This window comes from Neoarius graeffei, chromosome 19 (genome assembly GCF_027579695.1).
Source record: "Neoarius graeffei isolate fNeoGra1 chromosome 19, fNeoGra1.pri, whole genome shotgun sequence".
NCBI lineage: Eukaryota > Metazoa > Chordata > Actinopteri > Siluriformes > Ariidae > Neoarius > Neoarius graeffei.
Genome location: NC_083587.1, coordinates 27,303,512 through 27,327,087, shown reverse-complemented (window position 1 = coordinate 27,327,087; position 23,576 = coordinate 27,303,512). Strand labels below are relative to the sequence as shown.

At 40.0% G+C, this 23,576-nt stretch overlaps 1 protein-coding gene across 1 annotated transcript in view; it reads right to left on the bottom strand.

Moving 5' to 3' along the window:
- Positions 1-23,576, bottom strand: part of LOC132867592 (contactin-associated protein-like 2) — a 274,602-nt gene that overhangs the window by 110,016 nt on the left and 141,010 nt on the right. Inside the window, exons 14-15 of the mRNA XM_060900577.1 lie at positions 10,343-10,499; positions 430-557 (exon numbers count right to left, since the gene is read on the bottom strand). Of these exons, the coding sequence (XP_060756560.1) occupies positions 430-557; positions 10,343-10,499 (285 nt within the window). The remainder of the gene's footprint in view (positions 1-429; positions 558-10,342; positions 10,500-23,576) is intronic.

Below are 23,576 nucleotides of genomic sequence, written 5' to 3'. Positions count from 1 at the left end.
TGCTGCTCTAAATGATAAACGTGGTGCACTTGTAAAAAAAAATAATGAGGCGTGAAACTGCATCAGTGATATACTGTAAGTAGAGGTGTAGGAGTTGATGTAAAGCTTGTGCTCTCATTTCCGGTCTGAAGGTTGCTGCAGATAACAAATTATACAGAATGCCAAACTGTGACATTGTTAATAACTGAAATAAAGTATTAAAAATCTTTTTAATCTTATTTATCTGCTGTCAAAGAATGACCCTTAAAAATATATGCTGCAATTGTCTGACGTCACAGAAGGATTAGCTGATTGACAGCACAGCAAAGTAAAGTAGATTGTATTAATGCTGTGTTTATTTGAAGCATGTATTATGCAGATGACTGATAAGGGGAAGGAAATCCATATTCAGCTTTTCACACACTCCTAAATTTAGAGAAATGGACTTACGGTCTCCGTGACAATACAGAGGTCCCACTGTGAGCTTGGCCTCTGATCCAGGTCGATTTGTGTCTCCTACAGCTACCTCACTCACAGGTAAGTGGTCCTTATATATCAGAAGCCCGGAATCCTCTCTCCTGCAAATAGCCATAATATCTGATCATAGTTGCAAAAAAAAATGTTGAGCTCAGTGAATAACATGACAATCTTCAAGTTCTTTTTTCCTAAAACTGTTTCACAACAAATCAAATTAAAAGGTAGACTGCCTTTCAGATTTTTCAAGTGTAGGTCATAAAAATAATTTTCCCTGTCACTGAATTATTTGTGTTTCGTGGACTGAAAGCTACTGAATTCGAATCACAGACTTCCAATTTTATTAGGTTTTGTAAAATAGAACAATTAATGAATTTAGGGCCACGTGGCCCTAAATTCTCCACTATTTTTTCCTGATTCACCATGACCCAATTCAAGATACTACGTCATGCATCACGTGATGGGCTTTCCCTGTTCACGCAAGGCATTGTGGGATACAAATTTGAAACAGGAGAGAAAAATGGAGGACGTGAGTGTGCAAATGAAACGTGGAAGACCGACTACAGTAACGGAAAGCGAGAAGAGAAGACATTATGTTGTGAAGGAAAGGAAACACAGGACCAAACTAATAAATATTGGCAGTCAGCGAGCACCTCAGTGTGATCAGCTGTTCGTTTAGCGACAGAATGATGTAACTGTCAGTGCATGGTCAAGGTAAACCTGTGTATGCACACATGGACTTCCTCTGTCTGCTTGACTGCACGAAGCAAGCAATTTCATGCACACTATTTGCTCAGGAATCCCTTCAAATTAAATAACTTCTCAGGCACAGAATGGCCTGATATTTTGTGAGATATTACAGAAATAAACATATATCACAATGGGCAAATTTCAGAGGGGACTAAATTTCACCAGTTTTATGAAATCAAAAGGCTGTCAAGCTTTAAATATCATTATCATCACTGCCACTTATTGGTCCATGCTTATTTTTTTTTCAGTGTTCTCCACTTATACCTGGTTCTTTAATGTCTGAAACAGAAAATGCTCCTTGTACATATATTAATGTCTCTTATAAGAATGCAAATAGTGTGAAGCATCATGTGTGCAATAACCATCCATTAAACACCAGTAATGCTGTGCCAGAAACTTGGCTAAATGATGTAAAGTCTGGAGGATAAATAAACCCATACATAACTGCATGACTGTGAGGGCTTGTGTGTGTGTGTGTGTGTGTATGTGTGTGTGTGTGTGTGTGTGTGTGTGTGTGTGTGTCTGTGTACACTGTGTCAGAATCATACTCAATCAAAAGTAGAAGGATGCAGGTAAAAATCTACTTGAGTGAAAGTAAAGAATAAAAAAAAAAATACATTTAATAATGATAATCAAGCATTCAAGCACAAAAGTGACCACAGATTCATCATGCCTGACTCTGTATGACTAGCTAGTTCACAAAGCAGCCATCAGGAAAACATTCTGCTAACTCACACAAACCTAGAATTCGGCTTGTTGGTTACAGAATGTTTACTCAATAACACTTTATGGAATGAATGCCAAGGCACATTTGCAATGAAATTAAAACTGAACTAGAAGGGCAGTCGGTAAAGTGCATACCTCCGCCAAGCCACATGTTATCAATATCAAAATCAAATTACTTGAACATACAAGTACACCAAATTTAATCAAAATCTGTTCAGTACTTTTTATCCCCTGCGGGCCGAAAGGCCCAAAGGGGGATTATGTCGTGGTGATGTCCATCTGTCTGTCTGTCCCGGGAAGGATGCTCACCTTCTGAAATCAACTTCTCTCACAATTTTTGGAGGAATTTCATGAAACTTGACAAGAGGTATTGTTATATGTCAATACTATGCATATTGCAATTTTGTTAAATTTGGTCACATTTTACCAGAGTTACAGTCCTTGATAAACAAAATTATAATTTGATAATTTCATGAGTGTGTGTTTTCCTTCTGAAATCAAATTCTCTCACAATTTAGGGAGGAATTTCACCAAACTTGACAAAAGGCATTGTTACAGTGGTGCTTGAAAGTTTGCAAACCCTTTAGAATTTTCTATATTTCTGCATAAATATGACCTAAAACATCATCAGATTTTCACACAAGTCCTAAAAGTAGATAAAGAGAACCCAGTTAAACAAATGAGACAAAAACATTATACTTGGTCATTTATTTATTGAGGAAAATTATCCAATATTACATATCTGTAAGTGGCAAAAGTATGTGAAGCTTTGCTTTCAGTATCTGGTGTGACCCCCTTGTGCAGCAATAACTGCAGCTAAACATTTCCGGTAACTGTTGATCAGTCCTGCACACCAGCTTGGAGAAATTTTAGCCCATTCCTCCGTACAGAACAGCTTCAACTCTGGGATGTTCATGGGTTTCCTCACATGAACTGCTCACTTCAGGTCCTTCCACAACATTTCGATTGGATTAAGGTCAGGACTTTGACTTGGACATTCCAACACATTAACTTTATTCTTCTTTAACCATTCTTTGGTAGAATGACTTGTGTGCTTAGGGTCGTTGTCTTGCTGCATGACCAACCTTCTCTTGAGATTCAGTTCATGGACAGATGTCCTGACATTAGAATTCACGGGTATAATTCAGAATTCATTGTTCCATCAATGATGGCAAGCCGTCCTGGCCCAGATGCAGCAAAACAGGCCCAAACCATGATACCGTACTACCACTACCATGTTTCACAGATGGGATAAGGTTCTTAAGCTGGAATGCAGTGTTTTCCTTTCTCTAACATAACGCTTCTTATTGAAACCAAAAAGTTCTATTTTGGTCTGATCCGTCCACAAAACTTTTTTCCAATAGCCTTCTGGCTTGATCTTTAGCAAACTGCAGACGAGCAGCAATGTTATTTTTGGAAAGCAGTGGCTTTCTCCTTGCAACCCTGCCATGCACACCATTGTTGTTCAGTGTTCTCCTGATGGTGGACTCATGAACATTAACATTAGCCAATGTGAGAGAGGCCTTCAGTTGCTTAGAAGTTACCCTGGTTTTCCTTTGTGACCTCGCTGACTGTTACGGTACATGCCTTGCTCTTGGAGTGATCTTTGTTGGTCGACCACTCCTGGGGAGGGTAACAATGATCTTGAATTTCCTCCATTTGAACACAATCTGTCTGACTGTGGATTGGTGGAGTCCAAACTCTTTAGAGATGGTTTGTAACCTTTTCCAGCCTGATGAGCATCAACAACGCTTTTTCTGAGGTCCTCAGAAATCTCCTTTGTTTGTGCCATGATACACTTCCACAAACATGTGCTGTGAAGATCAGACTTTGATAGATCCCTGTTCTTTAAATAAAACAGGGCACCCACTCACACCTGATTGTCATCCCATTGATTGAAAACACCTCACTCTAATTTCACCTTCAAATTAAGTGCTAATCCTAGAGGTTCACATACTTTTGCCACTCACAAATATGTAATATTGGATTATTTTCCTCAATAAATAAATGACCAAGTGTAATATTTTTGTCTCATTTGTTTAACTGGGTTCTCTTTATCTACTTTTAGGACTTGTGTGAAAATCTGATGATGTTTTAGGTCATATTTATGCAGAAATATAGAAAATTTTAAAGGGTTCACAAACTTTCAAGCACCACTGTATATGTCAGTACGCACATTATTTTGTTCAATTCGGTCGCATTTTACCAGAGTTGTGGCCCTTGATTAACAACCTTGTACTTTCATAATTTCATGAAGGTGTGCTTGCCTTCTGACATCAACTCCTCTCACAATCTTTGGACGAATTTCTCAAAGCTTGGCAGAAGGCCTTGTTATATGACGGTAATACACATATTGTGATTTAATTTCTTTTGTGAAAATTTTACCAGAGTTTTGACCCTTGATTAAATAACTTGTACTTTGACAATTTCATGAGGGTGTACGTTCTTCTGAAATCAACTTCTCTCACAATTTATGGAGGAATTTCACCAAACTTGGCAAAAGGCTTTGTTATATGACAGTTATACGCACACTGAAATTTCGTTTAATTGGGCAAATTTTACCAGAGTTATGCCCTTGATCATTAACAAACTTGTACTTTGGCGATTTCATCAAGGTATGCTTGCTTTCTGAAATCAACTTCCCTCACAATTTTTATCTCCTGCTGGCTGAAAGGCTCGAAGGGGGATTACCGTATGTCGTGGCGATGTCCATCCGTCTGTCTGTCCGTCTGTACATCCTGGGAAGGGTACTCACCTTCTGAAATCAACTCCTCTCACAATTTTTGGAGGAATTTCATGAAACTTGACAGGATTATTTGTTATATGTTGGTAATACGTGTATTGTAATTTTGTTCAATTCAGTCACATTTTACCAGAGTTATGGCCAAGTTGCCAGCAGGGGATATTGTGCTCTCAGAGCACTCTTGTTTAGTTACTTCGGGACTAGACAAAAATAAATAAATCCTGGATCCACGTACATATCTGTATTTGCATCAAAATCTTACCGATTGTTCCTTGGCCCATGTCCTACTTTTCCTCCAAATTTCATCAAAATCTGTTCACTACTTTTTGAGTTACAGTTGGAACAAACAAACAAACCGAGGTGAAAACATAACCTCCTCCAACAAAGTTGGCAGAGGTAACTAGCTAGCTAAATTACCTAACATACAAAAGTTAACTACCTAGCCAATTCATCTCATCTCATTATCTCTAGCTGCTTTATCCTTCTACAGGGTCGCAGGCAAGCTGGAGCCTATCCCAGCTGACTACGGGCGAAAGGCTGGGTACACCCTGGACAAGTCGCCAGGTCATCACAGGGCTGACACATAGACACAGACAACCATTCACACCTACGGTCAATTTAGAGTCACCAGTTAACCTAACCTGCATGTCTTTGGACTGTGGGGGAAACCGGAGCACCTGGAGGAAACCCACGCGGACATGGGGAGAACATGCAAACTCCACACAGAAAGGCCCTCGCCGGCCCCGGGGCTCGAACCCAGGACCTTCTTGCTGTGAGGCGACAGCGCTAACCACTACACCACCGTGCCGCCCTACCTAGCCATTTAACAAGGTAATTTACAAAACCTTATTAGTTCACTAATTTCACAAACTTTTGTAGAAAACTTAACTAGCTAGCTAATTTAACTCGCTACAATACAAAACATAAGCAGTAAGTTAACTCAACATATGGTGCCTTCAAATGGAGTCATGTTTACCATGTTCATGAGAAGAGTCCATATTACGCCCCCCTCTTGTGGTATTCACAACTTCTGAAGTGCACATTTTCTGAAAGCTCAGATTTCACAAGCTATGATGATGTTTGCAGAAATGTCTGAGGCCATGGCAGTCTATTTTTCGGTGGATGGTAAGTTAACACAGTATATTGTAATTTTAACGCATAGCGTTTTCTTTGTAATTTTATAAGACGTCTAAAGAAAATGTTATTAGTGGGTAATACATTATATTACCTACTTGTTAGCTTGCTAAATTGTTCATGTGGCTTATAGACACCACGTCAAGCATTTCATGTACACGACGTCTCATGTTGTACTCACAAGCTCACAAGTTCCATTTGAAGGTAGCATTTTTAAAATTTATTTATTTATTTTTGCTTTGATGGCCCATGTTAATCCCAAGATTTGATGGGAGGCAAATGAGGCACCTCATTTACAAAAAAAAAAAAATAGAAAAAATGAAACATCAATGGCATTTGGTTTATGATTTGTAACAAGTAATTTAAAATTTAAAATGAAAATGTAAACCTTTTTTCTGAGAATTTTTTTTCTTTTGGAAATGTATTTGAGTACAATAATTGAGTATTTTCCAAACCAAGTAACAAACTTATTATTGAATTACTCAAGTACTTTTTTCCAGCCCTGGAAGCCGGTTGCTGATTCTGACACACTGCTATTGCTGTGGCTGCTCTTGCACTCTGGACCTGCCCGATTCATCCTGATGCTCTACTTCTGCTTGGAGCTTCTGCACTTGTGCATCACTTTCTGCTGATAGATGCTCAAATGATTTACACTTCCTAAAACAGTTTATACCCAAACCATTTCTCAGCCTTGATTTAGTGGAGAATACTATCTGGATACTGCATATTTTGTACCTAAAACTGCTGCCATAATCAGTTCAAGAAACATAGTACTGTTCAGCTTTACTTTTCTACTCCTATATACTGTAATGTAATTTTTATTTTTGAGTCTGTTTTTTCTTTTTTTCTTTTCTCACCACTCTCACCTTTGGCTTGCTCATTAGGGATCTAAATCTACACCCAGCTTTACAACATAATGCTCTTATCATGGTTTGTATCCCTGGGTTCTCTGTGGTCTTTAATATAAGAACTTAAAAACATTAAAACTGTCCTGTTCAGTCTGCTGTCTTTGTATTGGACTACCATTAATTCAAGGCTTTACTTCTCTTTTCTCTGTTGTGCTTTCGATCTCTTTTGATTAACAAAATCAAGAAAATCAGTTTATTGTTGTAAATTATTCTTTTTACTTCTTCCTCCTAAGGTGCATTATAAAGTAGCATTATAGTATACAAATGCATACAGATGCATGGGGGCAGCCATGGCCTGAAGGTTAGAGAAGCAGCCTTGTGCCCAAAGGGTCTCCGATTTGATTCCCGGGATCGGCAGGAAAAATGTGAGGGGAGTTGAGTGAAGGAAAAGCACTTTCCTGTCCCTCTGTATCATGGCTGAAGTGCCCTTGAGCAAGACACCTAAGCCCCAACTGCTCCCTGGGTGTTGTAGCATAGCTGCCCACTGCTCTGGGTGTGTGTTCACTGCTTCAGATGGGTTAAATGCAGAGGAGGAAAGTTTTGTTTCTCTTATCAGAGCAATTTGCCAACGATTACTGATTTGAATGACATGCCACATTTTTTTATCCATTTATAGTTATGCTTATCGTTTTGGAACATCCAGGGGTGAAAATGTCCTTAACGGCTTAATAGAAATAATCAAAGCAAATCATAATAATAGACCAGGAATTTTGTAAAACCTAGGCTACTCTTGGACTGCCTCCTTATTTTGGTGAGTGAGCTGAATGTAAATTACAGGCCTATACACTCACCGAAGGTGGTCATGATTTCACATCTCCAGTGAAAATATGCAGAAAGTGTCAGCACATGTGCTGCCCCAAAACAAACATTTTATTAAGTTCAGGAAGGCCATATAACAGCATTCTGTGTGGCTTCTTACATTCCGTGAGTCCAAACTACTCATACTCCTGCTGAGTCCCAGCTGGTGGGCTCTCGCAAGTGAAATCTCAGTCGGGCTCTCCCTCTCTGCTCAAGCGTACATGTCTGCTGTAATACTGATACACGCTTTTATTTCATGATATCATCATAATTTTGACAAAGTGTGAAATAAAATTGTTTCCTCAGTGGTTACATTAGTGGTGTATGCAAAATAAAAAGTCATTTTAGATACTCTTTCATTTCCTGCATACCTTATTTACACTTTCTCCTGTACACACACACACACACACACACACACACACACACACACACACACACACACCTGCTCTCTGTGACTCTGTTACAATCAATGGACCTCATTTATCAAGCTAGATACAAACAAATTTATTCATAAATCATTCTCAGGAGCATTTACACAAGAAATTTAGTATTCATGAAAATCCAGTTAGTTCAGAAAAGCATTGTATGCTTTGCAAGCTCCTGAATTTGCAGGATTTACAGTATGTATAGAGATTATATTTTTAGCTTGTCAAGTGCAAATTGCTTATTTATTTCAATTGCGCACACAAGTTTCATGAAAATTTTGTGAAACGCTGTCATTTCATGTTAATGACTCGAAAGAAAGTACAACCCCGATTCCAAAAAAGTTGGGACAAAGTACAAATTGTAAATAAAAACGGAATGCAATGATGTGGAAGTTTCAAAATTCCATATTTTATTCAGAATAGAACATAGATGACATATCAAATGTTTAAACTGAGAAAATGTATCATTTAAAGAGAAAAATTAGGTGATTTTAAATTTCATGACAACAACACATCTCAAAAAAGTTGGGACAAGGATTAGTTTACCACTGTGAGACATCCCCTTTTCTCTTTACAACAGTCTGTAAACGTCTGGGGACTGAGGAGACAAGTTGCTCAAGTTTAGGGATAGGAATGTTAACCCATTCTTGTCTAATGTAGGATTCTAGTTGCTCAACTGTCTTAGGTCTTTTTTGTCATATCTTCCGTTTTATGATGCGCCAAATGTTTTCTATAGGTGAAAGATCTGGACTGCAGGCTGGCCAGTTCAGTACCCGGACCCTTCTTCTACGCAGCCATGATGCTGTACTTGATGCAGTATGTGGTTTGACATTGTCATGCTGGAAAATGCAAGGTCTTCCCTGAAAGAGACGTCGTCTGGATGGGAGCATATGTTGCTCTAGAACCTGGATATACCTTTCAGCATTGATGGTGTCTTTCCATATGTGTAAGCTGCCCATGCCACACGCACTAATGCAACCCCATACCATCAGAGATGCAGGCTTCTGAACTGAGCGCTGATAACAACTTGGGTTGTCCTTCTCCTCTTTAGTCCGAATGACACGGCGTCCCTGATTTCCATAAAGAACTTCAAATTTTGATTCGTCTGACCACAGAACAGTTTTCCACTTTGCCACAGTCCATTTTAAATGAGCCTTGGCCCAGAGAAGACGTCTACGCTTCTGGATCATGTTTAGATACGGCTTCTTCTTTGAACTATAGAGTTTTAGCTGGCAACGGCGGATGGCACGGTGAATTGTGTTCACAGATAATGTTCTCTGGAAATATTCCTGAGCCCATTTTGTGATTTCCAATACAGAAGCATGCCTGTATGTGATGCAGTGCCGTCTAAGGGCCCGAAGATCACGGGCACCCAGGATGGTTTTCCGGCCTTGACCCTTACGCACAGAGATTCTTCCAGATTCTCTGAATCTTTTGATGATATTATGCACTGTAGATGATGATATGTTCAAACTCTTTGCAATTTTACACTGTCGAACTCCTTTCTGATATTGCTCCACTATTTGTCGGCGCAGAATTAGGGGGATTGGTGATCCTCTTCCCATCTTTACTTCTGAGAGCCGCTGCCACTCCAAGATGCTCTTTTTATACCCAGTCATGTTAATGAGCTATTGCCAATTGACCTAATGAGTTGCAATTTGGTCCTCCAGCTGTTCCTTTTTTGTACCTTAAACTTTTCCAGCCTCTTATTGCCCCTGTCCCAACTTTTTTGAGATGTGTTGCTGTCATGAAATTTCAAATGAGCCAATATTTGGCATGAAATTTCAAAATGTCTCACTTTCGACATTTGATATGTTGTCTATGTTCTATTGTGAATACAATATCAGTTTTAGAGATTTGTAAATTATTGCATTCCATTTTTATTTACAATTTGTACTTTGTCCCAACTTTTTTGGAATCGGGGTTGTAATCCAAAACAAATCCGCAAATTAATCAAGACAAATAAAACCAGCTAGCCAATTAGGACAGAAGAAATGGCACCCTATGAAAGGAGGAAGAGTTCATTTTTGCTTATGGTAGCAGATGCTCTGTAATGGCTGAGCTGCATTAGTGAAAGATTTAGCACATGCCATGCTGAGGAGGTGCTCTTTTGCTGTTGAGTCATCATTTTGACATTTTCAGCACTTTCACAGAGTTCTGTGTGCATCACTAAATTTACTGACTTTTTTTCTTACCAAAACCAGGCATAAGGGTTTTGTTGTTGTTGTTGGGTTCGTCATCCAAAAGCATCTACGGTATACACAGCTTTACTGAAAGATTTATAAATGACCCCATTGTTGTGTATATTGAGAAATAACTGAATGGAAGCTACAGCTAAGATCATACATTGCTAAAAACAAATCCAAGTAGATGATCTATTTATTAAGCAGCAAATCACAACTCACCACTGTTTCTGATCTGCATCACAGTTGCAGTGGTGTTTGGGGTCGATGCAGTTGCGCTCGATGCCGCAGGAACATTTCTGGATCCCTGGCACTGAGCCACCCCAGTAGAAATGTTTCTCATTACCTCTGCCAACCCACCATGTGTATGGAATTCCGTCTGTAATACACACATGCACAAATTATAAAGGTAATCAGAATTAATTAAAGATGCTACAATCAGTGAGACAAACACTACACAGTTAAGGGACCAGGATGGCTAATCATTCAGTAGGTATAATTCATCAGAGTCATTAGATATTCAATTATTCCCACCCACCAGACAGCTCTCTACATCATATAATAGCAACCCACCAGGGAGGGTGAAGGCTATCTTGTGCTTCCTCCAAGGCATGTAAAGTCAACTGACCACAAATTTCATCATCAGGGCCATAACACACGTGGAGGAAAGCACTATCCACCCACCTCCGCATGTATGAGCTCACAGATGCCTGTGATTGTTAGTGTCACTGTCATTGATTGGGGAGAGAGAATATTCCACCCTTGCCTCTCTGAGAGCGTGGTCAATTTTGCTCTCTTGGACACATGGCTACAGCATCATCGGAATTCAAACACGCAATTTCCAGATGATGATAGGACAAACACTTTTTTTGTTGTGCCATTCAGGAGCCTCAGATATTCACTTATTACCCATCCTGCACACATGACAGCAAATGAAACAGGATTAATTTAATTAATTATAAATGGAAGTAAATCAGTATGAATTCCAGTGTGAATCTGTTGGGAATAAAACACCAACCAAAGCTGAGATCATCCACTTCCAAAAGAGGATATTTTGAAGGAGAAAATACAACTTTATAGTCAACCTGCAGGACTTATATTCCCCAAAAAATAGTGAAAAAAAATTAAATCGTGGCCTTGGCTTCACCTTAAATAAAGTGATATCTTAGTGAAGGTCGCAGGGTTTTAATCTCAGCTTTTTTGGTCTGTACAGTGGAGCTGAGAGAAGTAAATGCAAGGTCATCATCCTCCAGTCTGTTCAAAATGAAACTTGGATATAACATTCAGAATAGTTCTGCCTGATTTAACACACACACACACACACACACACACACACACACACACACACTCAAAAAAAAAAAGTCAGGACTTTCCAGTGAAATTTGCTTTGAAATGAAAACACATTGAGATGTGTTTTTACTTTTTCTTGAGTTTTGCCTCTTGGATTTTACATTATTGTTTTATGCTGTTGTCTTTAATGATTGCATTTTAATATTTTAAACTGCTGATCAGTCTGTAGAGTTTACACAGAATGATGTAAGAAACAAACAAACAAACAAACAACAAAAACATTCAGTGAGTGGGAGTTCTGTAGTTGGAAGTGCCTTATTCATGAGAGCGCTCAGAGGAGATTGGCCAGACTGGTTTGAGTTGAAAGGAAGCCTGTCTTTAGGCAGATGGCCTTCAACAGCAGAAGACCACGAGGTTTCATTTTTGTTCTGATCAAGAACAGGAATTTGAGGTTACAGTTGGCACAGGATCATCAGAACTGCACAGCTGAAGATGGGAAAAACACCAGGTGGGAAAAATTCCAACTGTGAGGCCCTTAACCTGGGACTGGTAATCCTACACCCCATCTCCTATGGGAATTCAAGAGGAAAAGAGAAATAACGTCAGTTAAGAAGATTTGGACCCAAGCCAAAATGTGTGTGTGTGTATGTCAGTCCCCCCAGGATTTCGCGGGCCTTTTTTGTGACTGTTGCGGGCTAAAATGTCTGATGTTGCGGGGTTTTTTCCAAAAAATTGCGATGAAAGTTGCTGTGTTTTTTAGGTTTTTGTTGCGATTACATTGCGGGAGGAAGTGAAAGTTGCGAGAAATTGTTGCGATTTTCTCTTTTTGTGATTAAAATTGAGTGATATGTTAAATATTAAGTTATTACTGAAAAGCTATTGATTAAAAAAAAACAAATGGGCCTTTTCCACTACCCTTTTTCAGCTCACTTCTGCCCAACACGGCTCGCGTTTCGACTACCTCAGAGCAGCACGACTGAGCTCACTTCAGCCTCAGCACCCACGACTGAGCTCACTTCAGCCTCAGCACCCACAACTGAGCTCACTTCAGCCTACTCAGCACCCAAAACTCGCACGGTTTTGGAGTGGGGCTGAAGTGAGCTCAACTGAGCCGAGTGGGGCTAGGGGCGTGAGGAGACACTCCCCTGTGCACTGATTGGTGAGGAGGAGTGTCCTCACATGCCCACACACGCCCCGCGAGCACGCTGGGATCTGTAAACACTGTAAACCCGGAAGAAGAAGAATTACGACAAAGAAGAAGAAGAAGATCAGAAAACTAGAAGATGGAAGACCAACCCAAGCGAGGAAAGGCCAGCCAGTTTATTGTTTACTATCCGGGTCGTGAGACTACCGCTTAAAAGGTCACTGATGTCACTGTTTGCGTCGCCTAACGACATCACGTGATGTCCACCCACTTTCACTAACTCCACCCAATGTGTCCACCCACTTCCAGCCAGCACGGTTCAGCGCGGTTGTAGTCAAAATGCAATCCCAACAGCCCCACTCAGCTCGACTCAGCCCAACTCAGCACCGCACGGCTCAGCCCAACTCAGCCGCGCTGGTAGTGGAAAAGCCCCAAAAGACACTGAGAAATGGTCCTATAAACATCTTTACCAATATAAAAGATTACCAGGACTACAAAAATGCAGAAAAATAGGCTTTACTTATCCAAATGCACCTGTTGGTTCAAAAGTTAAAGTGCATAGAACCTCACAGCAGAACATGAAGTTACCTTAAAATATAATATAAATGCCTCAGCTTTCATGTAAGAAAAAAAAAACTATTAATACTAGTACTGTGTGCAGGCAGTCTCTCCTGAAGACTAAATTAAACAATAATTATAAACTAATAAAATAAATGGCTCAGGCTTCATAGAAGAAAAAAACAACAATTTGAGCAGAATCTCACAGTATGATGCTGAAGCTGCCTAAACAATGGAAAATAAAATACCATTTTGGCAAAAATGTTGGCATCCATTAATTTCTTGTATTAAGTAAAAAAAAATAATGTAAAGTGCACACAGTCCTTCACTGTAAACATAACACACTTTCAGTAACAGAATTTAAGCCTATATAAACACTGACTTGCACATGCTGCTTCTCTTGAACGTATACACGGAAGTAAGGTGGAAGGTAGTTTGTCGACGTCACCTCAAGACGATGCCAACAATTGGCCAAATTTGAGGGAAAGTTGCAGTGATTGGATATAATTGCAACACCGCCCTGAATTCGCGGGGATTGGTTGAATTTGCGTTGAAGTTGCAAATCGCAACATCACGAAATCCTGGAGGGTCTGGAATATATATTGTGTGTGTGTGTGTGTGTGTGTGCGCGTGGCTGTAAAGCCAACAATATCTTGTAGAAATCATTCCATATCACACACTAACACAGGCTCATTTCCTCCCACAAAATAGTGACATTCCGTGTTCCTAAAGACATTTTCAAAGACAAGTCTAAGACCATCCATCATGTACCAATTGCCTTACTGGCACTGCAGCTAGCTCACAAGATGGCTGCACTTTGACATTTCGGGCTAAGTTTGACCAGGTTACATGGATAGTCTAGTCACCACTTGTCTGTGGATACTACCTCCAATCCTAGCTCCAGGACTGGTTCCAAGTAACCCTAATCCAGACTGGGTACCATTAGTATTTTTTGTACCATTCTTGGGGGTCTTTAGGATCACGCTTTGTCTCATCTCAACCCTCAGATCTGTTCACCAAGGCAGGTCCTACTAGAGGACATTAAGCTCCCAGTGACATAGCCTTGAGGTTCATGAAAGGACACAGACCCCTTAAACAAGATTCACTCTCAAGTCTCGATCCATAAAGATATATATAGAGTATAAATGTCAAACACACACAAAGATCTGTGTTCCTGATGGAGGGACTGCTGAGGTGTCCATAGCACTGTGCATCAACGAGGATTGGTCTCATGACACTCCAGGATCAATTCCTGTTTCCTCTCTTCTCAATGTGAGTTCATGATGTGCCAATCAATCTTCATCATCTGGGTATTTTTATTAAACTATATTGCGAGAGAAAGTAAAATAGGGGAGCCAGGTTTTTCTTGTAGAACAGAACTGTAGATCGAAACTCATCTTAGCATCATTGCAACTTATTATGGCTTTCTTAAACGAGAATGAAAGCCACACTCAGGGAACAGTACGTCACCTGATTAGTCTCAACTTATATGACGCAAAGAGCCATAAATAATTAACTGTATATAATTCAAGGATGGATGACTCTCTATGGTTGGGATAATCAATTTATGGATTAGTCTTAATTAAAACAGGAATTCAGAAGCCTTCTGAGGATTTCAGATTTGTGGGGAAAAAAAGAAAAGTTGAGGCCACTACCTTGAAGTTACCAACAAGTTTGTGCTGACTATTTAGCAAGCTTAGCCATTCTATTTGTTCTAGCCTGAAATCACTTCTTCCATTTTCTCCTTTATCACTGCAGTCTAATGAGCCTGTAAGAAGAAACTCCCTTAACAATATCTCTATTGATCCACAGTGTCAGCTGATGCAGCTTAATTTGACTCCACAAACTGATGTACACACCAGTAGCTCACACTGGTCTCCACTTTCATGACTCAATCACAGGGAGTTAATTGGAATTTCAGTGACAGCCAAAATGGCAGATTCTTTGCCCGAAAGATCTATTTCCTCCATTTCCAGCATTCATTAGAATCCCACTTATTTCAAATAAATATTCTTTTCTGGTTTTGATGTAGAAGAATGAAGTCAAGATAATGAATGAATGAACAAAATACCATATAAAACAAAATTAATATCATTTATTTTTTTGCGGTGCGGTTTCCATCAAATCCTGTGCTCTGATTGGCCGGCAAGCGGGTCTGTATCCTACGGTACAGACCCCAGTTACGGACCCCGGTTACGGACCTCTGGCAACTCGCTCGTTCACAACAACAACAAACATAGTAGCATTTTTTGTCAACATTTATCTTTTATTTAAAATAAGGTTTATTTATAAGATTATCAAAAATCTTATCAATTTTTGCCAGCATTTCTCAGGAGAATAGCATTAATTTTACAGCATGGATAGTGATAACGACAGTCTTCACAGCGAAAGCGAGTTTTACTACCCTGAGAAAGAAGAAATAAAATAAAACATTTCAGGAGAAAGCTAAAAACCTCTAACTTGCTAACGCCAAGCAAAAACATGGCTGAATCCTGAATGACTCCTATTTGTATAAATAGGGGACTACATAGGTGGCAAAATGTAGTTTATTTCCTGCCATGGAAGTGCACTTGTATACTGAGGAGGAAGCAATTTAGATTAGATTAGATTAGATTAGATTAGATTAGATTAGATTAGATTAGATTAGATTAGATAAAACTTTATTGATCCCTTTGGGAGGGTTCCCTCAGGGAAATTAAGATTCCAGCAGCATCATTACAGATAAACAGAGAAAAAAAATAGAGAAAAACTTCTAGATAAATTAAATTAAGTATTTACATATATAAATATAAAAAGAATAAGATTACAGAAAAACCACATGAACTTCACATGTGATTTCTTACATGTGAAATATGTGGAAAATGTGTTTTGCACATGGGAAACATGTTATTTGCACATGGAAAACGTGGTTTTGGCCCAAATTTATGTGAATCACACGTGGGAATGTTTTACACATGTGGTAACATGTTTTCCACATGTGCTCTACATGGTAACACATTACAAAATCTGATACCATGTATTCCACATGTGGTAACGTGATCACATGTGAAATACATGGGAAATTCATGTGTTTTTTTCTGTAAGGGATACGGGGAAGAGAGGAGGGGGGAGAGAGAGGAGGGAAGAAAGAAAAAAAAGAAAAATGGGGGGCAGCAGGAGAGATATTGCACTTTATATTGCACATTGTCCGGTATTGCTTATTGTTAGGCTAAGCTACTACTCTTTCCCATCCTCTGTCCTCCTGTTACCCCTCCTCCCCCCAGAGAGGAGTTGTACAGTCTGATGGCATGAGGGACAAAGGAGTTTTTGAGTCTGTTCGTCCTGCACTTGGGAAGGAGCATTCTGTCACTGAACAGGCTCCTCTGGTTGCTGATGACGGTGTGCAGAGGATGAGTGGCATCGTCCATGATGTTCAATAGTTTGTCCATAGTCCTCTTCTCTGCCACCATCACCAGAAAGTCCAGCTTCATGCCAACCACAGAGCCGGCCCGCCTGATCAGTTTGTCCAGCCTGGATGTGTCCTTCTTGGATGTGCTGCCCCCCCAGCACACCACGGTGTAAAACAGGACACTGGCGACTACAGACTGATAGAACATCCACAGGAGTTTCCTGCAGATGTTATAGGACCGCAGCCTCCTAAGGAAGTATAGCCTGCTCTGTCCCTTCCTGTATAAGTGTTTGGTGTTGCAAGTCCAGTCCAGCTTGCTGTCCAGCCACAGCCCAAGGTACTTGTAGGAACCCACAGCCTCCACCTCGACTCCCTCGATCAGAACTGGTTGTGACCTTGGTCTGGACCTCCCAAAGTCAGTCACTACGTTTACATGCACATAGAGAGAATCGAATTTCTGCCGTTGCTCGACTGAAATCGAAGTTCAAAATGCCATGTATACACCTTAATTCGGCTGAAATTGAACCGAACTTGATTTCTCGGAATCGAGCTACATGACCTAGTTTATGCGATTTCTGCCGAGCAACTTTGTGCATGTATACCCTATCGAGCTAGTTGTCGAGCTACTTCCGGAAGTGACGAGTGACGAGACCACAAGCGGGAAACACAACAGCCTCGGTCGGCATGACAACGAATCATGACAACGGCATGAATCTTTTCTTTTTGTGGCATTGATTGCACTGTTAAAATTTAGCTCACTTACTGTATCACCAAATACATCTGTACAGCTGTTGCATAGCTGTGAATTGTGTACATAAACAAGTCATTGTATTTGTGTGTGTGTGTGTGTGTGTGTGTGTGTGTGTGTGTGTGTGTGTATATATATGTCCAACATCTGAAGAATGTCAATAAAAACAAAACAATTGAACTTTTTGTGTGTTTTTTAAGACATAAGTTAAATTGTAAGCAAAAAAAATATATTTTTTTGTAAGCAAAAAATGGACTTTAGAAAAATATTATTGTGCAAAATAAGTTGTCTTACAAAACAGTGGTCTGCGCCGGACAGTTTGTAGCCATACAGTCTGTTAGAGCAAGCCTAACAGCTTGAACACGGAACTGCCAGTGTTGCCAGATTGAGGGTTTTAAGTGCATTTTAGCGGATTTGAACATGTTTTGAGCTGGAAAACGTCAGCAGTATCTGGCAACACTATAGCTCTTCTTCATGACGACAACCGGAAGTGTACCAACACGATGGGGCGTGTAGCGCCACGTGTGGCTCGGGTGCACAATGCACCTTGCACAATAGCCCGATTTCACTTGTGCATGTAGAATTGGATTTCTCTGGCACCCCTGCTGGGACCCTTTGCTCGATTACCGACAGCAGCTCGATTTGGACGTGCATGTAAACGTAGTCAATGACCAGCTCCTTGGTCTTTGAGGTGTTGAGCTGCAGATGGCTCCTGTTGCACCACACAGCAAAGTCCCTCACCAGGCTCCTATACTCCTCCTCTCTGTCGTCACTGATACACCCAACAGCCGTGAATGAGGATTCAAAATAGCATTAATTTTACAGCATGGATAGTGATAACGACAGTGTTCACAGCGAACGCGAGTTTTACTACCCTGAGGAAGACAAAATAAAAACATTTCAGGAGAAAGCTAAAAACCTCTAACTTGTTCACGCAGAGCAAAAACATGGCTGAATCCTGAATGACTCAATTTTGTATAAATAGGGGACTACATAGGCGGCAAAATGTAGTTTTTTTCTTGCCATGGAAGTGCACTTGTATACTGAGGAGGAAGCAATTTGCATTGCAGCCGTGAATGAGGATTCAAAATGGCGGCTCGGTTTTCCCTTTCGGGTGCTCTCATTTTCTGTTAGAATTTGGTAAAGAAAAAAATACATTATTTACCAGCTTAAGGTCGGTCCGTATGGTGAAATACCGTGACCTCAGCCCAGAGGGCCTCGGTCAGTACTTTCAAGACCTTGGTCACAGTATTTCATGATACGGACGGACCTCCCAGCTGGTAAATAACACACACACACACACACACACACACACACATATATATATATATATATATATATATATATATATATATATATATATATATATATATATGCGCACTGCCTAAAAGTGGAGCTCCCAATGAGTGTAAAATGTGTCTGTAAATAATCCCACGTTATTTAAAAAAAAAAGCAAATTAAAAATAAGTGCTGGATAAAATCCCATCTATCGTATGTAAATAAAAATACAAATTCTGTTGTCTTGTGGTCAACTGTTTATGAGATATGTTGCCTTGAACTTATGATCAGTACCCTGTGGTGGTATGCCGTATGTCGTTCATACATACATATGTCATACAGTCGCAAAAGCCATCAAAAATCAGGTCGATGCATTACCGTATTCTCTTAAGTATGGAGCTTCCCTCTGCTATTAATCTAAATTAATAAAATACAAATGACCACAATTACCCTTAAAATAAAATGAAAGTCTATAACAGGAATGCAAGCAAAACAAAATTTATTTGGTTACAATTATTCAGAATGGACAGATTATTTTTAAGAAAGCTTGCCAAAAAGGCTCACAGCACATCTGATGGAGATTACGTATCCCACAGGATGCAACAAAAATGCTTTTTTTCCCCTTCCATCCAGGCATGAGTGAGAGGTCACATAATGAAGCTCATGAGACAAACAAAGGCCAAGAGTGATAAACTTGTGGCACAGCATGATGTATCCACAGCATCTTTAGTAACTGCCTGGTCAGGGCTACAGTAATTTAATTAGATTAGTTTATTTAATTTCTTCAAAAAGGGCGGCATTGTGGTGTAGTGGTTAGCGCTGTCACCTCACAGCAAGAAGGTCCGGGTTCGAGCCCCGTGGCCGGCGAGGGCCTTTCTGTGCGGAGTTTGCATGTTCTCCCCGTGTCCGCGTGGGTTTCCTCCGGGTGCTCCGGTTTCCCCCACAGTCCAAAGACATGCAGGTTAGGTTAACTGGTGACTCTAAATTGACTGTAGGTGTGAATGTGAGTGTGAATGGTTGTCTGTGTCTATGTGTCAGCCCTGTGATGACCTGGCGACTTGTCCAGGGTGTACCCCGCCTTTCGCCCATAGTCAGCTGGGATAGGCTCCAGCTTGCCTGCGACCCTGTAGAAGGATAAAGCGGCTAGAGATAATGAGATGAGATGAGATGAATTTCTTCAAAAATACTGCAGGTACAAACAACAAACAAAAATTGTAACTGTTTTAATAATGCTGGATTAAAAAACTGTCCCGCACGAATCACTAGTTGAGGACAGTTGATGGACTTAACTGATGTAGCTGAAGTTGAGGAGAAAGAAAGATAAATCAGGCAATGCCCACTTTGGTTTTAAATCCACCTGCACATACAGAGACAGCTAGTAGCATTGCATTACATCCTTAATCTGTATATAATCTTTTAGATTTTCTTCATCTATTAAAAGTCTATGAAGTTCTTTTCTGGGTCCATCTGATGCGATTCATCTCATCAAGATATCTCAGGTTTCCATTTGCCTCTCCTTTGGTGTTCACTCTGTATCATGCTGCTGGAAAATTACTCCCTGTGAGCAGCCACCTGCAGGGAAACATCACATGGTGGAATGGTGTAGAAACACTCAGACCTGAAGACGAGCTCAGATAAAAGTGCAGAAATCGATCAGGGCAGCGATGCTATTCAGTATGTAGACTTGCCTCTTTGATGCCATGCTGTTGTCATGGCATTCAGGCTTTTTCCTCTGATTACATTGTTGAGAAAGATATTTAACTTCCCCAGGGCCTTCACTACCTTCAATACCTGATCCTAATCTAGAACAGTCATTCCACCTAAAGGCGTCTTTTGGGAGACAGGAGAAAACTGGACAACTCAGCGGAAACCCACAGGGAGAACATGCAATGCTCTGCACAGAGAGCAACCCAAAATTAACATGACCTTTTCTATCCATCCATTATCTGTAACCGCTTATCCTGTGTAGGGTCGCAGGCAAGCTGGAGCCTATCCCAGCTGACTATGGGTGACAGGTGGGGTACACATCACAGGGCTGACACATAGAGACAAACAACCATTCACACTCACATTCACACCTATGGTCAATTTAGAGCCACCAGTTAACCTAACCTGCATGTCTTTGGACTGCAGGGGAAACCGGAGCACCCAGAGAAAACCCACGCAGACACGGGGAGAACATGCAAACTCTGCACAGAAAGGCCCCCGTCAGCCACTGGGCTCAAACCCAGAACCTTCTTGCTGTGAGGTGACTATGCTAACCACTACACCACCGTGCCGCCTGACCTTTTCTAATAAAAAGTAAAATATGTAACCTACAATGTGTCCAACTGGATGAATTAATGTATGTACTGTATATGGCTGGTAGCTCAGTAAATTTTAAGAAATATCTCAGCACCTGGGGATACAATCTACAGTCAAATAGGATGTGAGAATGGCAGGATGTGGGCTTATTTTCCTCAATACCACCAAGCAGACATCCTGTCTAAACCCCACTCCCTTGTGCTTTCTGTAAACGTGTCCTGAGTCTTATTAGCCTAAGCACAAACCTGCTAGTTAATAATCCTTCATGTGAATTCAAGCACCATACCTCCGACCTCCACTGATCCGAAGCACCTCAGTAATCCATCATCCGTGTTATGATAATTACATGAGAAACTTAATGATGTTGCACATTTTTCATAAACTGAAACAATCCAGCAATTAGAAACGAGGATTAATTGACCAGTGTTAATTGCATTTGCTCTGTGAATAGGGCATAAACGTGATTCTTGCCTTCTTTGTATTCTTTTATCACGTGCCAACATGTTTCTTGACATAATCTACATTCGTACTTGCCACCTCTCTCAGCTCAAAGGCATCAAAACAAGAAAGACAGATAGAGAGATGTGAGAGAGGCATAGAGAGTAAAACGGAGAAGGAAAGAGACTCAATTTGTATGAAACAACAACAACAACAACACGTTCTCCTTTCTCAGGCAAAAATCAGAAGAAGGGGACATGAGGCAGGGCCCCAGGGGGAGACAAAGCATTTTGTGTACAAAAGTACTTTGTATTTGTTTGGGGTCCCATGGTTATGTAGTCTCCTTATTCAGACGTTAGACTGCCTTAGCCAACTTGCTCAAGGTTTTAAGGGAAATTATATAAACTGACAGCTAATGTTTCTCCACCAGGTAGCAGTCAGCTGTGATATCTTGGAAGTATCTTTACAAATTACTACCTTTCAAGCACATCTCAAGCAGTTTTGTTTCCAGAAACCTCTACAACTATTCAAATTGCTGCCTTGGATACACTAAAAAGAGACTCAGAAGCTAGCAGAAGTACACAAGAAGGCATCACGGCAGCTGTGCTCAGAAACAAAATACAGGGAAAAGAAAAAAAAAAACCCTAAGTACACGTGAACCTCTGGAGATTTGAGTGTAATTTATTCCAATTGCAAATTGTGATTTAGTTGTTGACATGCCAGCATAATCACTTTGACATGATTTAGTTGTTATCATCCATTGTCATTCTCCATCCATCAACATGCTCCGCAATTTAGATGTTGAGAGGCAGCAAGACATGCTTTAAAAACTTATTCATGTCATAAAATCTCTGAATTTTATTCTGGTCTTTAATGAGAAGGGGGAAAGGGGAAGCACAAATGGTGGGGCTGCAAAGGATCGGCCACGATAATGCATGATTTATTGCTCTTCCTAGACGACTTGGATCATTTAACATTGTATGTTTAACCTCATTTTTCTCACACACACACACACACACACACACACACACACACACACACACACACACACACACACACAAAATCATCAATAAGAATGGTCTATATTTCTTCCAAACAAACACTGGAGCAAGACCAGCATCTTCAATTTATTGAATCTTACCAAGATGAATGTTTATCCATTTTAATTCCATTACATTAATTCTTAAAAAGAAAACATGTCATTTTCATATTTGTACATCCTTATGGAAGGAAAATAAAACACTTCTGGGTGTGCTGTTACAGGAAAACAATCAACAAGCATTGTGGTGTCTTGCAGTTAGTACCCTGAAGTTGATTCTTTTCCAAAAAACAGTGTTGAAAATGCTTTTATATCACAGCATTTTGTTAATGATTATGATTTTTATTAATTAAAGAATCAAATTGACTCATAATTATGTTTAATGTTTTGGAACCTCCATGAAACAAGTTATCCCTGATGTTATAGCAGCTATAAGCATGCCTTTTTCTCTTTCTCTTGAAATTAAGAAGACAAAAAACACACAGGTTGTCATGTTAGTGAGAAAAAAACCTGTGACAAGGCAGTGACACTGGAGACTCCTTCCAAAACATGCTTAAAAAATAATAAATAAATTACTACTACTACTACTAGTAATAATAATAATAATAATAATAATAATAATAATAATAATCTCACAGAAGTCATATCAACATATCAGCAAAACTATTGAAAATAAATCAACACCTGGCTAATCATAATCGAACACTCAACAGTGCTGTGGATCTTCATGATCATGCCACTGCACCCTTTTTTCCCCCTGTTCAGATGTTGCCGTTATCTTTTGATAAATTCACAGAGCAGAGTAGCACCTCTCAAATCATAAAGGTGATCAGGCAGGCCTGTGGAATTTTCTGGAAAATATTAAAAAATGTCAGAACTAGAGTCTTTTTATGGCATTTTATGACAGACTACACACTTCTAAACTACAGCGAGAAGCCATTTCCATTCCCCAGAGGATATAAAGCCATCTCCAGGAGCTGTTACAAACTACACTGCTGCTGCAGAGACAATTTGGATTGACTCTGTGGCCTTTTTTTTTTCAACTGAATCAGAGAGCCAGAGAGTGCACAAGGCCTTGAATAATCATTTTGCAAACATTTTGGTGTAATAAATATAAAGCAGGTGACCGTTAGTTCTTTTATGCCATTTCGGAGAGTTTCCCTGAACCTCCTGGGAGAAGGTTCACCTTTACTTTTCATGTCAGTAAATAGGATTCTCTTCAAGTGGTCTCTGAAGGTGACACTGTAAAGAAATGGGTGAGAATAGAGA